This window comes from Gallinula chloropus, assembly GCF_964237585.1.
Source record: "Gallinula chloropus genome assembly, chromosome: 1".
NCBI lineage: Eukaryota > Metazoa > Chordata > Aves > Gruiformes > Rallidae > Gallinula > Gallinula chloropus.
This window is the reverse complement of record NC_140085.1, coordinates 154,583,361-154,605,624: the sequence shown is the minus strand read 5'-3', so window position 1 is coordinate 154,605,624 and position 22,264 is coordinate 154,583,361. Positions and strand designations below refer to the sequence as shown.

Here is a 22,264-nt window from a genome sequence, read left to right as displayed (position 1 = left end):
TTGTTTCTTTCTGAAATGGATATATGCTACCATTATTTAGGAGGATTCATTTGTTTTTCTTTCTTTAAACTCTGCGTTTTGCATGTACCCACCTCAAATTTTACACTTCAGTGAAGTGGACTGTGTATCTGGGAAATCTAGACAATGCAGATGTATCAGTTGTTGTGAATCAGTTTTAGAAAATGGAGAAAAGATGTTGTATCATCTAATGTCATTTCTGCATACCTCTGCAATGACCACAGTGTTAGGAGAATCAGCAATCAAATAGTGTGATTCCATAGTGCCAAACACCTTTTTCTATTCTACTTTCAGGAGCGAATGAAAAGACTTGATGAAATTGTCGAAGCTGCCAATACTGTCATCTCTCATATTGATCAGACAGCGTTAGCAGTATATTTTGCCATGAAGACTGATCCCAGGCCTGATGCAACTACTATAAAAAAGTACCTACCCAGTAAATAATTTTCTTGCATCCTATTTCTGTAATCTATGTGCTTTGTCTCTACCTATAAGAATTATAATGACTATAACGCGAGTAATTTGTCACCTGAGGGGGTGGGGGGTGGGCACAAGTAATGCCAAGCTTGACTGCAAAATTATTTTGTTCTCTCACTATATCCAGAATGCAGGAATGCTGAAATAATCAAGTCTTTAATTGAAAATATTAAATAAAATAAACAAGAGTGCCTTCAGGTTTCAAATATGTCAGAAAAATGAGGTATTAAGGTTTTGTATCAACCTTAAACTTGGATCAGGCACCCCCACCAGAATATTGTTATAGAGACATGTTTTGGCTGCTAGCTGCTACCTGCCTTTTCATAATACTTTGCAACCTTCTGGATCTGTGTTTGAAGACAAAAGTGACAGCAGTCTAAGAAGTAACTGCTTGCAAGATTTCATTTGTGAAAATCATGGAGACCATACTTACGCTGCAGAGTATTTTGAGATCTGTTTTTTTTCCTTTAGCTTTAGATTGTTCTTCTGAATTACCAGTATATATACTTACAAAGACAGTATTTTGAGGTTGGGTGTTCAGGCCTATAGAATAACTGGTGGATTTCTCAGTGTGTGTTGTGCTGCTGTTCTAATCATAAATAGAGCCGTAGTTTTGAAGATCAGGCTCTTAAAAACGGGAGTTGTATATTTGTTGATTGTTTCAGATAAAATCACAGATTAAAAAAAACCCTATGTCTGTTCTAGCTACCCTAGAACAATTCTAGTGTATCATTCTAGAATTACTAATTACTAGAATTACTAGTATTAAAGCTAAGTTATGACATGCAATAAACTTAATTCTAAATGCTTCTTGGTAAGCTGACCCATTAGGTCATATGGTTGAATCTAACATCTGAAATCAAACACCGAATTCAATGGTGCTTTAAATGGGTTCAGTTCCTTTGAAGTCAGCAGAATTGTATCTGCTTATGTTAGTGGTGGATTTGACTTTGTTTATAATGCCAAGAACTACAAAGCTGTATTTCTAAATGCTGGCTTACTCAGGTTTAGAATCCTGAGTTGCCCTTTTCTTCAGATCTCAAAGGTATTTCAAACTTGGAATGATTGAGCTTGTGTAATACATAGTGTGTCTTGGTTGTTTGGGTTTGTTTTGGTTTTTTTTTTTGCAGTTAGTTTGAATTACAGTAAATAGCCATGCTTAAGTTATCTTTGTTCTTATCTTCATTTTGCATCTACGAACTGCTGTGAACTTAGTGGCTTAAACTCGGTGCAGGGGCCAATTCTGTTCTTAGTGAAGTATCTGCAAAAAGCCCTTAATGCTTTTCATGCTGTGTTTCCTAGTGAAATGGAGAAGCAGAAGACCACTTTAGTGGACGCCCTCTGCCGAAAAGGAAGTGCACTGGCTGACCAACTTCTTCATCTGCAAGCCCAAGAAGGGGCTGCTTCCAGTGACGCGGAGGTCAAAGATGAGGATCATGAGAGCTGCTCGGAAGCTTTGACAGAGACATTCTGGGAAACAACAAAATGGACCGACCTTTTTGACAGCAAGGTAAGGGAGCAGAGCGGATTTGTCTTCTGCATGTTGGGATCTTTGATGGTTTTTCCTAGAATTATGCACCTCCTTTGTGTGCACAGCCTTATGCATTCCTCCCTCCTACTTTCTCATCTGTCTCCATATGTTGTGCTTCCTTAATGATCTTTTTCCACAGAGGTTTTGCCAAGCCTGTCAAATCCACGGTAAGCCCATTCTCTGTGCATGTAAATGTAGAGGTTAAGGGAAGGATATAGAACAGTACCAGGTTTCCATGGAAAAGCTGCTTGCTTTATTGAATTGCTTCTTTCTGTACCTTTCAGGGAATACTTTTAAGCCCTGTACTGTTCTAGTTGTACACACACAGAGATGTGCAGCATCCCTGCTCTCTGCAGTCCGGTATTCTGTAGACTCTTCTACAGCATGGACAAGAGAAGTATTATGTTTTGTTGTCAGTAATGTCTGTAAAAGTAAAGGAGTAAATCCTCAGAAATAATTATGCTTACATATTTATTAGCACAGATTTCCCTGCCACTTCAAGGTTCCTAATCCTGAGGCTTTTATCTGGATCATTCAAGACAGTTATTCCAGAAGGAAAAAAAAAAAAAGCCACTATAGCTGAATAGTTATGTAGCTTTTCATTTACAGATTGTATGACTTTGTATGTCTAGCTGTTGAGTTATTGAGTATTAATGAGTTGCTATACTTAACTCTTGCATATGGCTGTGATTCAGTGGAAGATAAAGTGACCAATGCATTTGTTCATAATTCAGTTTAATTGCCAAAGCACTTCAGATAGTTACAAAAGAAAAACTTGGATTTTTTTTTTTTAAAAAAAGCTTGATTTCCTTGACAGTAAATAATCTTCCCAGTAAAAACTGCTTTAGCTGGAGGCCTGAACCAAGAAGGTTCATGGTAGTTACCCTCATTTCTTTTAATGTATGTATTCTTGTACACCTGCATCTTCTCAGCATTCATCTTTTAATCTTTAGTTGTTTACAATATCTTGTGGTAGCGTACTTTGTGCTTTCATCATATCGTTTGGCACATGATATTCTTACTGTCTCTTCGCAAATACAGTACTGTGTTCCAGTATAGTGACCCTTGGTTTACTACCTTTTTTTTTTTTCTATGGGAATAATACTGGAAAAACTTCCATTATAGATATTTTGTTGGGACTTTATCGCTCTGTTAGAGGGTTTTTTCCAAAACAGATTCATCACACCCTTGAGCTCTGGGCCTGGAATGAGTAACTCTGATTTGAATCACACAGATTAGGAATTGAGTCTGTACCTTTGATTGTCTTGACCAGTTGTCAAAGCACATAATCAGATTTTGCTCTGCAAACTGATCCTTCTGTGTGGCTTAATTGGTACTCAAAGGTAAAGAACAATTTTTAGATTTTTCTAGCATTTCATAGGGAAGTAATTTCCATCCTGGTTATGCAGTATGTTTGTCTGCTTGGTTTTACTTGTCAAATCGAAATCTAAACTGAGTGACTGTCATGAGCCCTGTGCAGCCACGTGCTACTCCCCCACAGTGGGATAGGAAGAGAATTGGAAGGGTGGAAGGGAGAAAAATTGTGGGTTGAGATAGAGTTGAATAGGACAGAAAAGGAAGAAAACTATATACAAAACAGATAATTATCAGCATAAATGCTCACTACCCTCAGTTGATGTTCCACAAGACCCCAGGCTGCCCTGCCTCCTGGCTACCCCCTGCCCCAGTTATATACAGAACATGATGTGTGGTATGGGCATCCATTTAGCCAGTTTGGGTCAGCTGCTCAGGCTGTGTCCCCTCCCAGCTTCTTGGTTGCCCCCTGCCTTCTCAGAGCTGGGGTGAAGGGAGTTATTTGCAGTTGAGAGAATCTTTTTTTTTTTTTTTTTTCTTTATTGCTTCTTCCCAGGCTTAACTTCACTCCTGATTTCTCCCTCATCCCTTCCAGCAGCACAGTGGGACAGGGAATGGGGATTGCGGTCAGTTCATCACACATTGTCTCTGCTACTCCTTCATCCTCACAGTGGGAGGACTCCTCACACTCTTTCCCTTCTCCAGCACAGGGTCCTTCTCACAGGAGACAGCCCTCCACAAAATTGAGTGCTCCCCACAGGCTGCTGTTCTTCCCAAACTGCTTCTGCGTGGGTCCCTTCCACAGGGTACAGATCTTGAGGTTCAAACTGCACCGGCATGGGTCCCCCCGACAGGATCACAAGTTCTGCCAGCAAACCTTCTCTGGTGTGGGCTCCCAGGTCCTCCCAGGAACCTGCTGCTGCATGGACTTCCCATGGGCTGCAGCTTCCTTTAGAACACATCCACCTGCTCCAGTTTGGAGTCTTCCATGGGCTGTAGTTGGATATCTAATCCATCATCAACCTCTGTGGGCTGCAGGGGAATAGCCTGCCTCACCACTGTCATCTCCATGAGCTACAGGGGAATCTGCTCCAGTGTCTGGAGCACCTCCTCCCTTCTTCACTGACCTTGGAGTCTGCAAAGTTGTTCCTCTCACAGATTCTCACTCCTTTCTCTGGCTGCAGTTTCAATTCTGTAGGTTTTTTGGTTTTTTTACCTTCTTAAAAGGGATCCTGTCACCACCATGGTTGCTGATGGGCTTGGCCTTGGCCAGTGGCAGGTCTGTCTTGGAGCTGGCTGGTATGGGCTCTGTCAGACCTGAGGAAAGCTTTCTAGCAGCTTCCGTCAGAAGCCATCCCTATACCCCTCAAACAAAACCTTGCCACGCAAACCCAATACAACATCGGATGAGGATCCAATTATGCTTTATTTAGCTTTCTTAAGAGTCAATATTAATGATTAAGATTACATCATTATCATATGGCTGGACACAAAAAAGCAGAAGAAAAAAATTTTGCAGTTGTATTCCCACTCTGTTGTAAACTGAGACAATAGCTGCACTCTTGCACCATGGGATGTAACATTTCTTCAAGAATTAACTTTACAGTTCCTTCAGTCCACCCACCTCTGCCAAACTGCCCTTATGTTCAAGCGTATGATCAGCATGCATTCATTTTTATTTATCATGGGTGACAAGTTTTTAAGTGGGATTGTGCTAGAAACTCTCTCATCTTACTTGAATAAAAGTGTCTTCTGCTCTACAGAAGGAAGACTAGAATGTCTATTTGGAAGGAACAGATGTATAAATCTCCACCTTAGTGTTGCATGCAATATGCTGCTGTTCTTCTGGAATATTTTGCTGTTTTAAAACAAAATTGAGTAGCTTAATGCAAATATTTTGATTTTACAGGGTGTTTGGAATGTTTAAGGGGAACCATACCGTGTTTGTGTTGCTTTCTTCCTTAGAAATGGAAGTTTAGGACCAATATTGAGGACTTAACTTTTGTAGTGTTTAAGGCTTCAAAACAGATTTTGGCTAACAAATAAGTGGTTTTGCTAGGTAAAGGGCAGAAGCATTGGTTATATTCTTCAGACCAGTTGAGTTGTGCTTGGCAAAATTTGCCTTGATAGAAAAGAAGAAATTATGGCTTTAAGGGCATTTCTGGGACACTACTCTGGATTGACTTAGACAAGATGGATAAAACGAAGTGTTGTGACTTGGCTGTACCACCTAACCTTGCATGACTCACTTGCCTTTTGGGAAATAGAAGAGGTTTGGAAGGAGGAAGGGTAGAGTGGAGTAGTGATGTATCTCAGGGATAGGCCCTGTGTGAATGTCATTTTAAAGAGCTGTGTTGGAAAAAAATGTGGAGCTCTTCCTGTGTGTGGACGTGGCTGTGTGGCGTTGGCACTCAAGCAATGGAACAGCTGGGTGAGAGAGAATGGGAATAAGGTGATTGAGTACTGCACTGATTGTTCAAGTATGTGTATGGCTTTAGGTAGTAACATTGCTCTAGGTGTGTTTTGTTTCTTGTAAGACAAAGTTCATCCAGATGTCAGTAGAGTTGTCAGGGCCTGGAACAGGCTGCCCAGGGAGGGGGTTGAGTCACCTTCCCTGGATGTGTTTAAAAGATGGGTAGGTGAGGTACTCTAGGGATATGGTTTAGCATAGGATGGGAACAGTTGGACATGATGATCTTAAAGGTCTTTTCCATGTGATTCTGTAATTAAGTCTTGAAAAATTTACTTAGTCTGAGAGGCCATGTTTTCTTCTCTGTGTTTTTTTTAAGTTGAAACAGGATCATTGTCACTTTCCTTGCCTCTGTTAAGCCAGGTCACTTGTTTCACCTCCCCTCTGCAGGTGTAGCACCTGTCTTGCCACAAGACATTCATCAGTTCCTTTGAATTGCCAATTTTCCATTGAAGTGTTGTGCTTGTCCCCATAGTGTAGCAAGTCTGTAGGGAAGCTGGTGCTCACCAGTAAGTGCATTTGTTTGCATTTTCAGCTGTTCTAGTTAGATCACTTGTCTCTGAAGGTTGTTTTTTTTAGAAAAAGATGAAGGAAAATATTTGTCCCCTCTGTACCCAAAAGCATTTCAAATAAACTGTTGTTGAGACAGCTCTGTGCAGCAAGTATTTGTTTGATTATCTTAACACATTTGTGATAGTGCTTTAGGGGTTTTAGTAGTGGAAGGCAAGTCATGTGATTTTCCTTTTATCCAAAGCACAGCTTTAAAATCTGTAGATCAAAATCTCCAGTTTTAAACAAAGCTGCTACAGGAGAGTAGAAAGATGTTGCCTGTTACTAGGAGTGACTCACCTGTAGAATTTAATGCCCTGTAACCTTTAAATTAATTGGTGGGTGTAAGCAAAAAAAAAGAAGTCACATTTAAAAATAAGAACAAATGAAAGGCCCAGACCTTTCCATCTTGTCTTTAAACATCATTAGGCTGGGTTGTTTTTCTTCTTACTGTCTTTACTGTCAGAGGCACCTGTCTCTTCCAGCTGGTAGTATTCAGTCACTGCCAAAAACTTGTTGCTGGATATGTGACTCCCTTGATATCCCTCCCTCTCTTGAAAATATGAGTCAGTTTTTTTTATGTAAATGCTGATTTTTTGTTTGTAATAGGCCAATTGATAGAGCAGAAAGGAGTTGCCAAACGTAGTTTACATGTGTATGAACCTGAAAAATCTCACGTGCTGGCAATTACAAACACTATGACATCAGTGTTCTTGCAAGTAGTTGGAGTGTGTTATCTAGATTGTATCACAAACTCTAGTATTGTAACTGTAAATGTAGGTACATTTTAATCAACTGTTTAAATAATGAAGGAACTGATTGTACAAGTCTATTTTCCTTTTCATAGGTGACAGTATTAGAATACTAGAATTTTTTTTTACTCCAGCAACACTAAATTACCTAATAATTGTTCTTTTCTAAAGACTGTTTTCAGGCTTTTAAATACTTCAGCCCTGCAGATGTCTTTGGAGAGCTTGTTGCAGTATTTCACTGTCCTAAATAGGCATCTTTACGTACCCAATGGCAAGTTAGACAGCTAAGTAGGAGATGAACATCCAGCCACTTTGATGGGTCTGGCTCTTGGCATACTTGGTATTACAGGCTATTAGCATGGAAAATAAAGTATCTAATAGTGATTTCTGCCCAGGCCCCACCCCCACCCCCGCCCCAGCATCCTACAAGTACACATTGCCTTTTCTTATTACCCTTTGTTTATTGCTCTTTTGACTAATTTCTGGGCCATATAACTTGTTCTGTAGAAGCTAGCTTTAACCATATGTATAATACCAAATAGTTGGAATTCCCATGCTTTCATCTAGCAACTGCTTTTAGATTCTATAGATGGATTTGTTTGCTGTCATTACACATTCAGGTAGCAGCTGTTTTCCCTGTTACATGTTAATAGCGCTTCAGTTTGCATTTTGTTTACACTTACCAAGGAATCAGAGTCTTCACGTCTGTGATCTTGTAGAGCTTTCCATATTTAATTTTAAGGCTTAATTTGACCTATGTGTGTAGGAGTTATAAAGTAGTATTTCTTATCTAACATCTTTGTTTGTAAACGTATTCTGATTTTAAAGCATCGTGTGCATTATTCTCAACTTCTGAAGTGCTAATGAACATTTATTAGTTTTACTTTAATTGTGTATACATTTGATGGAGTTTTTTTTCCAAACACTAAAACATAAATTATTGTCTTTTATCAAAAGCTCTTGGAGCATTGTTTTCAACCTTTTGGTCCAGCAGAGAACTCTTTTTCTCATTTAGAAATACCCACACTTTCATTTGGCCAGAGCAAGGGTGTTTCGTAAAATGCTTTGTTTTCTTGCCACAAAAACTCTAGGAAGCCCTGTTACGAAAGAAATGCTGTCAAGTGGCTTTCCTCCTGCCTTTATCACTGATGTTCAGTAACCATTCAAAACTTACAGGGTCAGGTAAGAACTTTTTTAATAGAGCAGTGACATTATTTCTGGTTAGCCTCCAATATGTTATATTTGCTGAGAGCTCCAACACATTTTTATTTTGATTTTCTTTTTGTTTTGGTTTTCTTTTGTGGTTCTATCATCTTTTACCAAAGGGATTATTTATTTTTTTTTAAGTCTGGTTTAACCAACTAAATCTGCTGATGGCACTGAGCAGTTATTCAGAGGTGTTTGCTAATGTGTTTTGCTTTAGGAAAATATCCAAAGTAATTGGATTGAGAATGCAGCATGCAAAGTATTTTTCCAGTAGCAATACTTGGAAAATCTATATGTGAATGGTGCTGTATGCTCATTGTTGCATATGTGTGTCTTTCAAGCTGCAGCAGCTTAAGCTAATACTTCAACACAACAAAATAAATACTTGAAGACAGAAGAATCATCAACTTTGAGTGCTTGGCATATACTGTAGATAATTATGCTTGGGGTCTTTTAGCTCTGTTTTAAATATTGACTCTGCAATGATGTGTGCATGTGATTAACATCCAATGGAAGTGTCCAGGCAGCTTAAATTAGGCAGGTTCTTCAGCCCGTCCAGGATTAGGATCTCAGATTCCTTAATGATTATATTCTTAATGAATACTTAAGATTTTTTGTTTGGTTGTTTTTCTGAACATCCTTGAAATGATTGGGTTTGGGGTTTTTTTAGCTTTTCTTCATGAGATATTTTAACTAGACATTTGGAAAATGTAACTTGTTGGAGGAGTCAGAGGAAAGAAAATACTGTAATGAGCAAGAGGAAATGAATAGCAAACTCAAATATGAGACTGTGTAATTTTGCCAACAACAGAAACACCACCATATTCACCAACTTTGCTGTGTTACTTTTCTGTTTAAAAAAAAAAACCCAAAACACACTACTACGTGTGTTCCAAAGGGAATGTATAATTGCCCTAATGCTTAGTGCTGTAACTGGTGAAATAGTATGAACTGTCTTGCAACACCCTGAACATTGCCAGTGATGGGTGTGAAGAACCTGAGATACTTTTTTTGCTTGTTTGTTTTTGTTTTTACATTAGCTCTTAGACACATTCATTTCATAGCATCACAGACTGGTTTGGGCTGGAAGGTACTCCAAAGCCCATCCATCTAGTTCCAACCCCTGGCTGTGGGCAGGAACACTCTCCACTAGACCAGGTTGCCCCAAACCCCATCCAACCTGGCCTTGAACGTGCATGTTAGAGCACTAACAAGTACTGTAGGCTGCCTCTTTAGAATTAGCATCTTCAAGAGGAAGCTTTCTTTAATAATCTCTTCTTAATAAATTGTCAGTAGTGAGGAGCTAACCCCAAGCCTGAGGCTTGTCTTCATGCTTACCTGTCTTCATTGCTTGTTTATAATTACATGCATTTCTCTCTGTGTGTTTATATCTGTGTATCATTCACTATGTGTGGTCATGCTTGTTCCTGCAGCAAGTGTGTGACTGCCTAGGAATCAAAACTCTCAAGCTGGTCTTTGTCTCTTTGGCTCAACGTGACACCTGCATATAGAGCTGCCTGGTTCATGGTTTATTTTTAAAATTTGTTCTTTTGTACCATACAGTTGCCTCTAGAGAATGAAAATCCAAAGAAGCTAGAAATGTGATGAGTAACATATTAGTGACATTTGTGTTACATAAGATGTTCTGAAGTCAAATATGTTCATGAAGTCAGAAATAGTCTCTAGGAAATTCATGTGTTATGACTACTACTGTGAATCATCTGTTTCACTGCCATGAAAAATGCAAGTTACCTTTGTATAAATGCTTTACTTTGTGTAAATCTCCTGCTGCTGAACAGAATCTGATGTTATTTACTAAACCTTGTAAGAATAAAATGTCTTAATTTGTTTCTGTTTTCCCCTTGTAGGTCTTGACTTTTGCCTATAAGCATGCATTGGTAAACAAAATGTATGGGAGAGGTCTCAAGTTTGCCACAAAACTTGCAGAAGAGAAGCCAACAAAGGACAACTTGAAAAACTGCATTCAGGTAAGGCGTGCTTGGTAAAGTAGTAGGCTGTGTTCATGCTGAGTCAGCTTTTAAAAGTAAGCTTTTTGTGATTTTAGTAAGATAAGCCTTTGTGAATTTTTGATACCATTGTAGAACTCACTAAACTAAAACAAGGTAACTTTATCCAGGTTTTTGTGGTTTGGTCTCCATTTTTTAATAGTGATTTTCATATTTTTTTTCTCTTTATATTTCCAAAATAGCTAGTTTGTGAGTAGCAACTTTACTTCCTGGAACTTGTTGTGGGGTATAAAGAAAGTAGAGACAACTTAGCCAAAGGTCATCTGCATATTTCAAATCCCATTGTGTTGCTGTTTAACTACTGCTACTGTTTTCAATCACAGACTTTGCTAGTAAAATACAGAGATTATAGTGGGAATTACTGTAACTCCTAGGACACAAATTTTGTCGATCTGACAGAACTTGAGGTTCTGTCAATTCAGTTTCCTTGAACTGAAAGGCTATAGATGATGTAGAATAGTTTTCTTTTTCCCCTTTCAGGATTAAGTCATGCAAAGATCAGTGCAGAGAACAGTTCTCTGCTCTGTTGTCTGTCTGATAACAGACCTCTTCAGTGAGGTGGTGATATCGATGCAGTGTTTGTTGGAAGGATTTAGATTTTAAAACCAGCAAGACCCTAGAGCTGTGTTCTTAATGCTTGCTTTGTGTTTTTTTTTTCTTCAGCTAATGAAGTTGCTTGGATGGACTCATTGTGCAACTTTCACTGAGAATTGGCTTCCTGTCATGTATCCACCTGACTATTGTGTGTTCTAGGAAGCCAACAGCTGTAAACTTACAGTGATTTTATACGAGGCAGGATACGGGGAAGATAAGTTTGACTTTTTATTGGAACGCATGTTTTCATTACTGAATGCTGATTATTCAATTGTGTGTATTTATCAGTAAAGGCACCTGGGTACAGCTTAATACCTGTTAACTGGGCTCCTGTCATCGGGGAGTGTCCTTATTGTGCATCCCATTGCTGGCAATGGATGTGCCAGAACTGCCAACACCGAGGATTTGGAATTAGGCTGGAAAGGCTTACTGCATGCATGTTAGGTTCTTAACTGTTATTTTTAACTGCAAACCTGTAAAATCTCTGTATTTTTTACAGTAAACTGAATTTTAACATGTTTGATCTTAATTTCAATTGTATGAAGGCCTTAAAAGCTACTTCAAGAGTAGCTAAAAATCTTATTTATTTGATTGAAGTAACAGAACATCATTACCTGTATTGTTTGCAAGAGTTTACATTTAATTTTTTTAAGAAAAATTCAACCTCTCAAACTGTTACAACGTGTAACTCAAAATTGCTGATGCATAGGTGCTCTTGTAAATCTTTGTTTTGGGGTAATTTCAGGCAAACTCAAAAATCCACGTTGGAGCAGAGTATCAGGACAGACTGATACATGTATAAAAAGTGCCAGACAGTTCAATCTTGATCAGGTATTGTAAAGCTATACATACATACATACATACATGTTTAATAGTGTTAAAAATGTAAACCACAACAGAATAAATGTGCAAAGTTGAAGATCAAAAAACCACCATGTGCACTCTGATACTTTAAAAAGACTATTTTATAACTAATAAAAACCAGTAATGAAGCTGAAAATCGTATTGGTTTCTGAAAGGGTATGTAAGCGAAACCTGCTGAAAGAACACACCTTACAAACAAGAGCAGCTCCGTGCAGCCCAGGAGATCAATGCTTTCTGCTAAAGCCTTTTTGTTCATTATTGCTACCAAGATTGTTCCTTCAGTGGAGAGAAATTGGTCTGTTTTGAACAGGTCGCATGTAGCAACCAGAAACAAATTGCTGTCTCGTTTGTCTTGCCAGCTGTTTTGGAACTTGTTATGCAAAACTCAGATGCAACTGCAAATCTGCAACCACAAATGCACAGGAGGTGCACCGTAATGCTGCAAAACATTCCAGACTGTAAGGTGCTGCCATTAAATCACAATTGGTAATTGTCTTCTCCTTAATTCTCTCTGACTGTGGCTTTAAGCAGCTTGACATTTGATTCTGGAAATTCTGCTAGAATGGTTGTGTTAAATATACTGCAAACTTTTTCCAAAAACTCATAGTCTGTGCTGAATCTGAACTTGTTTGCCCATAGCAACACTGTTCCTGGCTTACAGAAATACACCATCGTTGCTAGCAGGGGCTCCAGAGCTGTGTGATGGTACACAACATCAGTTGCCAGTATGAAATCATAGTGGTAAGATGACACAGGGAAGTCTTCACTGAGGCCTTCTCCCCATACCAGTTTTCTCACTTCAGGTTTGTGCACATTCATTTTCTGTGTATTTCTTGAGATATTGTATGAGAGATTTTCAAGAACTTCAGGCAAATCGGTAGCGGTGACGTAAGCGCCTAAAGAAAACATTCATTTGCTTCAGTTCATAAATATGTAGTTGAACATAATCTATGTAACTCCCCCAGCTTCCCCCCCCCCTTGCCAATTGCTAGGGTAGTGACTTCAGTAACAAAACAATATTTAACAGTAATTTTCACGTTTTAAAAAGCAGTGACAAACAAACTTTACTTCAACTGTTGCTTCATTGCCTTAAAGTGACAGTGGCAGATCTAAATCGCCTTTCACAAGAAATCCAAAAGGAAATACGAACTTACTAACCTAAGATACAGGCCACAATGGAAACCAAGCCTGTTCCAGCACCAATTTCCAAAACTTTTTTGTCTTTGAGGTTGAATTGTTCTTGATTTGATTCCAGATATTGAGATAAAGCCAGTGCCTAAAACAGTTAACACATATCCATAAGAGGGTAACAGGTAAGTTGCACAAGAATTCATTAGATGTTTTTATACAGGGGGGAGGGGTGTTTATACAAGGAAAAATACTCAAGGCTGTAACATAAAAATGTAATGTGGAAAGAATTATCACATGTTCTTTTTATATATATATTTAAAAAAACTCAGCTTATTTTAATTTTAGGCTTATGGCATATGGATTTGCTACCTGCTCCTAGGAACTGCGAGTCCTCTGATAGGCAGTGTTTAGATGTGACCCATACAGTCAGAACAGCAAACAAGGTGTAACAGTATGTGAAACATAATGTTCTGGTTTATTATCATAAATGTTACAGTTTAGTATCACGATCATAAAGTAGCTTCAGGCTTCAGCAGAGGGGTTTTTTTTTTAACTGATTTGTTTTAATGATTTTTTTTTTACAAATGAAATATTAAAAGATTGTTTTCTACCAAGTCATCACTTGTCTATTGATGATAATATAAACTTTAAAACAAAAAAAACCCTGCACTGTATTTAAGTATTGCTTATCAGACCTTTGTAAAGATCTTCTCAATAGAACATGAATGAGCTGTTCATAAACAACATAAACCAATGCCAAAGAAATTAACTTCCCCTTCTGCTTCTCTTCTTTAGAGTTGTGTTACTGTTTTAACTCTTGTGCTCTTCATAATGTAATACTGGCTACCTGCTGTGGGAAAGCCAACAGCTAATAAGTCACCAGTCCAATTTGTGCAACCTCTTGATTTTCTTGGAAAATCTTACCATCGGCTTTCTGACACGTGATTAATGTGAGAACTGATGATCTGACACCTCAAAACAAGATCCTGCTTCACCCACCTAGACGTTTTCTTTCTCTCTATTGTTTTGAAATTGTCTGCCGTTTTCTGTGAGCTTTTTCAATAAATGTGGATCTGAAAAATTTGGAAATCCTATTTTTTTATGTCTTTATCAGTTGACCTTCTCTTCCCTTAAAGGCAGTTTCCACAGTCCACATCAAATTCTGTTCCTAAGAGCAGGAGAAGCAAAGATTGAAGGACTGTTGCAAGTACAGCTTTCCTTACTGCCGTGAAACTGTTCCAGCCTGTTCTTTAGAAGTCGTATATTTAATTGTTTTAAAGTCATTTATTTAATCACTTTTTTGGTCTCGTTTTTTAACTGCTTCCCAACAGCGACTGGAAACATGGAAGAAGCTGAACACTTCTTCCCAAGTTCCCTTTCTTAAGTTATTTTTTTCAATTTCTGCATGCAGTCTACAAATGCTTCAGTGCCACAGTTCTTCTGGTGTGAACTGGCAGATTCTGCCAAGCTACTTCACAGCTTCATTCCTCACAGGGAAACCTCCCCTCTCAGAAGCATCGTGCCAGAGAGCTTCCCTGGTGTTTCTGTGCTGCTGTCATGGTGCACTCCTCTTGTCACATCAGCTCTCTGGGTGCTGTGTCACGTACTTACCCCTGGCCATACCACGGCGCCGAAGTGTTCTATGGACTCCTGGATGACGATCTGGCGGCCCACGTACGTGTAGTGCTCTTTATCGAAATAGGGGGAAACTCTAGGAACCCAGTTCTGCAGGATTTTAAGGATTTCTGGCGGATCTGTGAGGTAAAAGACAGGGTTTGTATTCTTATGTGCAGCTGTTGATAAGCAACTTATTGGAGGGTAAAAAGTATTTTGTGAAAAGAGCGTGTAGGCGCGTGGACTGGAGAAGCTGTCAGAGGCCATTGGCCTTGAGACTGGCTGCTGGGCAGGGAGAGGAAGGAGCAGTGGCCATGTCCTGCCCTTTGCAGTGTTTGCAGGGCAATTTACAGGTAGCAATGAGCCTCTTAGGAAAATCTACTCATTTGGATGTGCAACTCTGCTGATGACAGCTAGAAGACCTCCAGCTTACGTTTTGAGGTATGGCACAGGTTATGCCTTGTAGGTGTTTGTGCTGTTTTCTCTTGTGGGGCCAACAGATCTAGAACATTAAGCTGCTTTATAGGAAGGAAGGAAGGATTTGGGATTTACCTTTTTACACTGAAGAAAACCTAGCTCTTTCAATGGTTATTTTTAAACCATTCTTCCACAAAAGGAAGGGTGCAAAATACTCTTTGTGTTGGCATAGTACAGTGCTGTTTGGCAAGTGCCAGCACTACGGTTGTGCGAGTAGGCTTGTAGGTTAGATCTTCCAGGAGAGCTCTGCTGAACTGCTCCATCTGATATCACTGAAAATAAGGACACTGTTCTGAATGACTGTGCTGTTGTTGGAAGCCTGTTAGCAGGAGGTGTGTAGACAATACAAAATTATTTTTGACTGCAAAGAAAAAAAGGATTTCTCTGGCCTGTATGGATTTTAATTGATGCCTGTCTGAAGTCCTTGGCTGGTGTTGCAACAGTTTTGGACTGGTGAAATTCGTCATACAACAGCTTCAACAGTGCCAGCCCAATTAATGTATGTTGTATCGATGAATGGAATTGAGAAGTAATTGTTAGCTGGCTAAGTAAAACCCCAAGGGATGTTTGAACATACATCCCAATGATGGAGCTGGTCCTTCTTGTACCTTTCATCTAATAATAAATAGAAATGTAAGGGGAAGTGGTGGGGATGGGGGAAATAAGGGATCAAAAGGAGAAGTGACACAGTGACATCTACTACGTGAAGCCTGAGAAGAGCATGAAATGGTAGCATGCCATGGCAATTGCAGTATTCCGATTGGATTAAACCTGAGTTGGGTTCTGCCGTTGATGACGTGCGCTTAGAGCTGCACGTGCAGTTTTCAGGGTCGTACTGGTCTTCACAGGTTTCTTCCTCGGTCTGGCAGTTCATTGCACTTTGAATTTTGCTGGGGAAGGGAGGCTGCTGTGCAGAGATCATGGCAAAAGAGCTGAAATGGAAGAGGGAAAACAGTGACGAAGCTTGGGGGCACACACTTTGTGCAAGGTAGGATTGGAGGAAGGCAGTGAGCAGCTGGGGTGGGCTTTGGGTTTGGGATTTTTCAATGACACGTTGAAGGGATGGGAAGCCACGGTGTGAGGTGACATCCCCACTACACTGGAAACTGCAGCAGGCACCTCCTGGTGATGCAGCAATACTGTCAGAGTTCTTATTTTACTGTTTGTCATTTCATGATATTTATCATGCATGCAAAATCTTAGCATTATGTCCCTACTAATCAGCATGAAAGGGAAGCTGCTTGCGTGGTACTCTGGTCAGTTAAAGCAATGTCAGAGAAAGATGAGCTATGACTTTTTAATCTGTGTAAGTTACCATTTCCCAAAGAATCTGGGACTTGGCATTCCTGCAGTAAAACTGCTTAATTTGCTGCAGCCAGCGCTCTTGATTTTTGTCTCCTGGAGCGCAGTTGCCTTCTCTTCTCTTGCCTTTTCCTGCAGAACAGCTCACTGAATTAGCCTGAAATCTAATGAATGGCAGAGTAAGCAGATTGCAGTCAGGAAACAATTGCAGTGGCAAGTTTGGGTCGGTAAGCTTTCCTGGAGACCTCTGTATGAATGGCTGCATCTGCGGTGTACTGGAGCTGCTTGAGGCCACCTAACGAGCTGTAAGAGCAGGAGTAGGACTGGATCTAAATGTGCCCGTGGAGAAACATACCTGTAAAACAAGGTTTCACTGGAGTCTTCTTCAGCAATAGCACCAGTGTATACCTCTGTGTGTGTGTGTGTGGTGTGTGTGTGTGTGTGTGTGCACACACGGTTTGGCTCCCTCCAGCCGCCAGTGCTGCAGGCAGTGCCCAGCAATTTGGGTCTCGGCATACTGCAGGCAGCTGTTCCTCATCCAGAAGGGGGAGAGGTTTGGCAGCAGCCGGGGTGGGTCAGCAACGCCTGCAGGTAGTTTTTTAAGGAGCAGAGTGACTGCTGACTTGTGTGGGAGGTTTATTTGCACACATGAGATTGACACCGTTGCAGTTTTACTGAAACCTGATCTATTCCTTGCTGCTACTCTGTTTATTCACCAGGACGGCATTTGCGTTGTAACTCCTCTTGCACTGTGCTGCTTCAGTCCTGGCAGTGATTTTGTACTCTGTCAGAAAAGAGAGTGCTTTAAAGTAAACTGATTTCTGCAGTTTTTTATTTTTAATTTATTTTCCTCCATCTAGTTAGTAGCAAGTTCTGGCTATGTGCCTCTTGCATATAGTTTAAGATATGGTAGGTAAGAGACTGAAGGTGATGCTGCAGTTGCAGCATTCCCTGACCTGTGAGTCAGGGTTGGGTTTGGGTCATCTTTAGCTGTGGATTGGGGCAGGGAGGGGGTGTTCAGTTGGTAAGGCTCTTGTAGCATGAAATCCATACTATTTAAGTGAGAGACCAATCCTGAAATTGCAAAGCAGAGAAACTGCGTTGTCTAGTACCCTTATATGTAAATCCAGAAAACCTCATTTAACAAGCAAACGGTTTAACTTGTCCATTGTTTTGTTTGTTTGGTCTTTTTCCTATGCTTATCTAAGTTCTTTCTGCAGTGGGTCAGCATTTCAGTTGGCTCTGCATAGCAGTGCATACCTCAAAGTAGCTGGGAAACAATCTTAGTAAATATGTATTTGTTGATCACAGAATCACAGATTTGTAGGGGTTGGAAGGGACCTCAAGAGATCGAGTCCAACCCCCCAGCTGCACTGTTAAGTACTTGTAACTACAACTGTGTGTCTGATCACGGTATGCACATGTGCCCTGTTATCCCTCATTCGGTGCAGACTGAATTGTAAGTTAAATTAGATATGGTACATTAAATTTTCAAAATAAAAATCTCAGTGCTTTCTCGTGCTTTGTTCTTTGAGCTCCCCCTGTAGAGGAGTCTGCCTAAGCGTTTGGAGATGCTTTGCTGCTTTCATTAAATTCCTCCTTAAAATGATGGGGATACCTAGAGGACACCTAGCGGCTGCACCGGTACTGCGGTGAGACTGCTGTGGTCCCCAAGTCCATCAGCTGCCTCGGTTCTTGGGCGGTAAACTGAGGCGGGTAAACGTCATGTGCTCTGCGTTTGCCTCTTGCCTAACGCGCTGGGCTCTAGTTTAGCACACGGGGACTCTCCTAGGTGCTGTAGGGATGCATCTTTGCATAGGCAGAGCTTTTGCAAAACGGAAAGGGGGTGTTGTTTTTGGGGGTGTTTTTTTATATATGTATCCTGCTGCCCTAACTATTAATGACACATTTCATAAACTGGAGTAAAAAGCAAGACTTTCCTTTAGCTGCAAACTACAGGACAGATGTAGTCTTACAGTTTCAATAATTTAAGTACACTAGCAGCTACACCTCAATGGCACACAGCTTTATTTTATCATTTTAAATGACAGTCTGTACCTGAAGCCCACAGACACGAGTGAGTATCCAGTCAGCTATTTGCAAATAGGGGATGTTTGCATTATTACATACCCCAGGTACAGAATGGTCAGGTGGCTTCTGGAATTGTCCATCCTGCTATTTCTTAGTATTTTGACCTTTTTCTGATCCCTGTTTCAATGAAAATGGCATATATATATATATATATCTATAAAAGCATTTTGATTTAATGCAATAATATCACAACTTGTTCCCTTATAAAATGTTGTCTCCTCCTGAGTGTTAGAGTTTGATTTCTTTGCAAAATGATCCTGAAGGGAAATAAGCCTTGGAAAGCACAGGATTTTATGGTTGACTCCATCAATAGTCTTAAACTAAACTGAAGTTTGACTTCATCAGTAGTCTTAAACTTTTGAGAACAAAACAACTTTGAAAATCTCATTGATTTCTTCAAAACCTAAGGAAGAAAGAGTAACTCGCTAAGTTTTATCTATTTGACAATGCCACATCAAATTAGCACGGTAATTAAACCCTGAAGAATGAATTACATGATCACTATGATAAACCTTAAGGTTTAACAGTTTGCCCCCTGTAAGGATAAACTTTGTGCCTCCTCACATCCCAAACCTATTGCTTGGAAAGAGCTTTCCAAATCTAGCTAGGTGGTGTGCCCCCCACCAAAAAGGAAAGGAAAGAAAAAGGGTTTAGCAAGCAGTGCTGCGCTACTGGGTCTTCAGCTGCTGAACTGCTCTGCTGAACTGGGCTTCCCCCACCCCTGCACAGAGTTGCACAGCAGAGTCTGGTTTAGCCTGAGTGGTTTGGGCAAAAGCTGGTTCCCTTTGCTCACGTGGGAGGTGCGGCTGCCCCGTGCTCTTTGTGAGACCAGGCTCACGCCGTACGCTCGCCCCATACACTCACATCCATGTTTCCTGCAGTTTTTTCTCACGCTCTCATGCACTAGAAGTACTATAAAAAGGTGGGTATAAGCGCTAGGAAACGGTGCAAATGCCGGCGTTGGGAGCATCACTGAATTAAAAACCCTGCGGCAGGTGCATCCAAAGACAGAAAGCCAGCACAGCTGGTCCCTCCTCGGGAAGCAGGCAGGGTTAGGTAAGCTGGAGTTAGGTGGCTGACCTCAACTACCCAGGCAAATGTATTGTTAGGCAGAGAAGAAGGGGGTTAGCTGGGCCGCTGCACAGGTACCTGCCGGGACAGGGCTGCTGGAGGTTTCCTGCGGGCAGATGCGTGCTCCAGAGGTCTTTATGCAGGCATACAGCTGGAAGGAGTAGCTCTCTGCTCTGACCAGTCGCGTTGCCGGGTAGTTAGAGTAGCATTACCGCCCAGCGCTCAAAGAACTTACTATGTTACACTAAACTCTTCCACGTTTCCTTAGTACAAACTTAGACTTTTTAATTCCCAAGCGTTACCAACCTTCAGAAATAAAATCCCGGCTTCCTCCAAGCTCTTGCTCTGTTCCTGCAGCCCGGGTGTTCCCTGCGTTCCCGAGAAGAGCTGCGGTGCTTGCCCAAACGAGCAGCGTACCCGTGGGCAAAACCAGCGCGTAAATAACGTGTGGGGCCGTTTGGCAGCAGCCCAAGCACAGGGAGAAGTTCGGAAAAGGTCAGGTCCGCCTTGCACCGCTGAGCATCTGGCTGGTGAGCTCTGGGTACCACCCTCCCCCCCCCCCCCCCCCTCAGCCCCCCCCCCCGCCCCCGCTCTGAGTCACCCAGAGCTCAGGGGAACTGATAGCCCTGAGGAAATGACAGCTTTCCCGACGTCTTTAGCGCAGGGAGTAACCCCAGGAAATACAATACCTGCTGTGGAAAGGGAGAGGGCAAGCCTGAGAATGACACCTGCAACCAGCAAACCCTTCAGTTGCTTGTTTGGAAAGTGATCATATAGATGCTGTGGATAAACCAAGTATGTAAGGCTTCAAGAACTTGAGTTTACATGCGTTTACCACTTTGCCCTTCTGCCGTCCTCCTCGGGAGAGATGCTGTGGAAAGAAACTCGGCTTTGAGGGCAGAAAAAAAGTTAAAAGAACTTTGAAATTCCTAAAGCTAGAAGACAACCCCCAGCTAATTTAAGATCAACTGAAGGATGGCAGTAATGGGGGGGGAGAGAGGGGTGATGGCATTTGCATCTTTAAGAGGGTCAGCGTTTGGATTCAAGTAAAGCTTTGCTGAAGAAAAGGAGCGGTTTGTTTCCCCTGCCCTGGCAGCTGTGCGCTTCGGGTGCCTGCCGCTGCGTGGCTCCGGGAGTCGCACCAGGGCTGGGACACGCTTGGCTGCTCAGTTCTGAGAAGTCCAGTCGTTTCAGAGACACTTTTTTTTATTAATTACCATTATTGCTGTCGTAATTTTGGGGGGACCAATTCGGTTGCTATCCAGGAGCATTGCCTGCCGGGCTGAGTCCCACAAGCGAGCAGTGCCGAGCTCGGTCGGGTGCTGTTACTAGAAAGGAAAAGGCAGATGCTCTGCTCTTGGAATGGGCACCACAAAGGCAGATGCTCTGCTCTTGGAATGGGCACCACAACTTTTTTTAAGACGTGGTCTTTTTAGCAGGCACGTTCCTGCTGTCGTGCTTAACTGCAGCTGTCACCGGGGGTGAGCGTAGCTCGGACTGGTCGTGCTCCTGAAGCTCTGTCTTGAGTTTTGGCAGCAGGACTGATGCTGAGAATAAATTGGTTTGAGGTTTAGATCAAATCAGAGGAGATGGTTTGCTCTGTACTGAGTAAGCAGCTAAAAAGGATGGCAGCTGGAGGGACAGCGTTACAAGTCCCGTAGGTATACAGCTGCTTCTTTATAATCAATACAGAAATCCAAACCAGTACCCTGAAATGTAGCTGTTGCTGACATATTTACTATACAATTTCTAGAAATGCTTCCTGTGCTACAGCCTGTCTCCCAGCACTCCTTGTTTAACATGCAGAATGAATGCAAAATGAGTCTGGAGGTGCAGCCCCTTGGAATGAAAATTTCTCTAGCTGTCTGTGAGTAGGCGAGCTGAGGGGAGGGCAGCACCCCAGCTCTACGGGTAAAAGGGCGATTTGCAGTTATTAACATCTGATTTCATAAGCTGTGTCTGCTGCTTCTATCTGGGATGGGGTCAGTGGTCTTCACAGTAGCTAGTATGGGGCCCTGGTTTGGATTTGTGATGCAAGCAGTGCTGATAACAGGGATGTTTTTGTTAGTGCTGAGCAGCCCTTGCACAGAGCCAAGGTCTTTGCTGCTTCGCACCCCACCCCACCAGCAGGATGGCTGGGGTGTGCACAAGGAGTTGGGAGGGGAAAGAGCAGGGACACCTGACACCAACTGGCCAAAGGGATATTCCATACCGTATGACATCATGCTCAGCACGTAATGCTGGGGGAAGAAGGAAGGGGGGGGAAACATTTGGAGTGATGGTGTTTGCCTTCCCAGGTCACGGATAGGCATGAGGGAGCCCCGCTTTCCTGGGGATGACCAAACTCCTGCCTGCCCATGGGCAGTGGGGAATGAATAACTTGTCTTGTTTTGCTGACTTTTGCTTTACCCATTAAACTGCCTTTACCTCAGCCTGTGAGTTTTCTCACTTTTACTCTCCTGATTCTCTCCCCCATCCCACCGAGGGGGGGGGGGTGGGGGGGGAAGCGAGCAAGCGGCTGCGTGGGGCAGAATCTGCCTGTTGGGGTTAAACCATGATGCTCTGAATTCCTTGGTTGGATTTTCTGTAGAGGCTCATGGGAATTTTGCCATCTAGACCGTTTGTGGAAGGTAAAACATCACAGTCTTCCAAGTCATGGGTGAAACTGGTCCTTTGCCCTCATATTCACATATTAGCAGCAGAGGTGATACAACACACACGTAGGTATTTTCATAGCTGATTTGACTCCTGGTTTTGTTACAAAGCTGCACACTTC

General features: G+C 41.6%; 2 protein-coding genes across 4 annotated transcripts in view; one reads left to right on the top strand and one right to left on the bottom strand.

The window, feature by feature from the left end:
* TPP2 (tripeptidyl peptidase 2) overlaps nt 1-11,867 on the top strand; it is a gene marked incomplete at its 5' end in the record, with an annotated part of 52,387 nt that extends 40,520 nt beyond the window's left edge. For both annotated transcript variants that reach the window (XM_084262308.1, XM_084262307.1), the window contains 4 exons: nt 313-443; nt 1,798-2,005; nt 10,186-10,305; nt 11,008-11,867. In XM_084262308.1, coding sequence (XP_084118434.1) covers nt 313-443; nt 1,798-2,005; nt 10,186-10,305; nt 11,008-11,097 — 549 coding nt within the window. In that variant the 3' untranslated portion in view covers nt 11,098-11,867. The remainder of the gene's footprint in view (nt 1-312; nt 444-1,797; nt 2,006-10,185; nt 10,306-11,007) is intronic.
* A 116-nt stretch (nt 11,868-11,983) lies between these two features.
* METTL21C (methyltransferase 21C, AARS1 lysine) lies at nt 11,984-19,910 on the bottom strand. Of its 2 annotated transcripts, XM_084262260.1 has the most exons (6): nt 19,795-19,884; nt 19,282-19,320; nt 15,796-15,956; nt 14,545-14,687; nt 12,961-13,078; nt 11,984-12,698 (listed from the first exon to the last, which is right to left on the bottom strand). In XM_084262260.1, exons 3-6 carry the CDS (start codon nt 15,944-15,946, stop codon nt 12,304-12,306), a joined length of 807 nt encoding a protein of 268 aa, XP_084118386.1. In that variant the 5' UTR covers nt 15,947-15,956; nt 19,282-19,320; nt 19,795-19,884; the 3' UTR covers nt 11,984-12,303. The 2 variants fall into 2 exon arrangements, with proteins under 2 accessions (XP_084118386.1, XP_084118385.1); XM_084262259.1 differs by lacking the exon at nt 19,282-19,320 and having other exon boundaries at nt 19,795-19,910.
* Nucleotides 19,911-22,264: the final 2,354 nt, after the last annotated feature.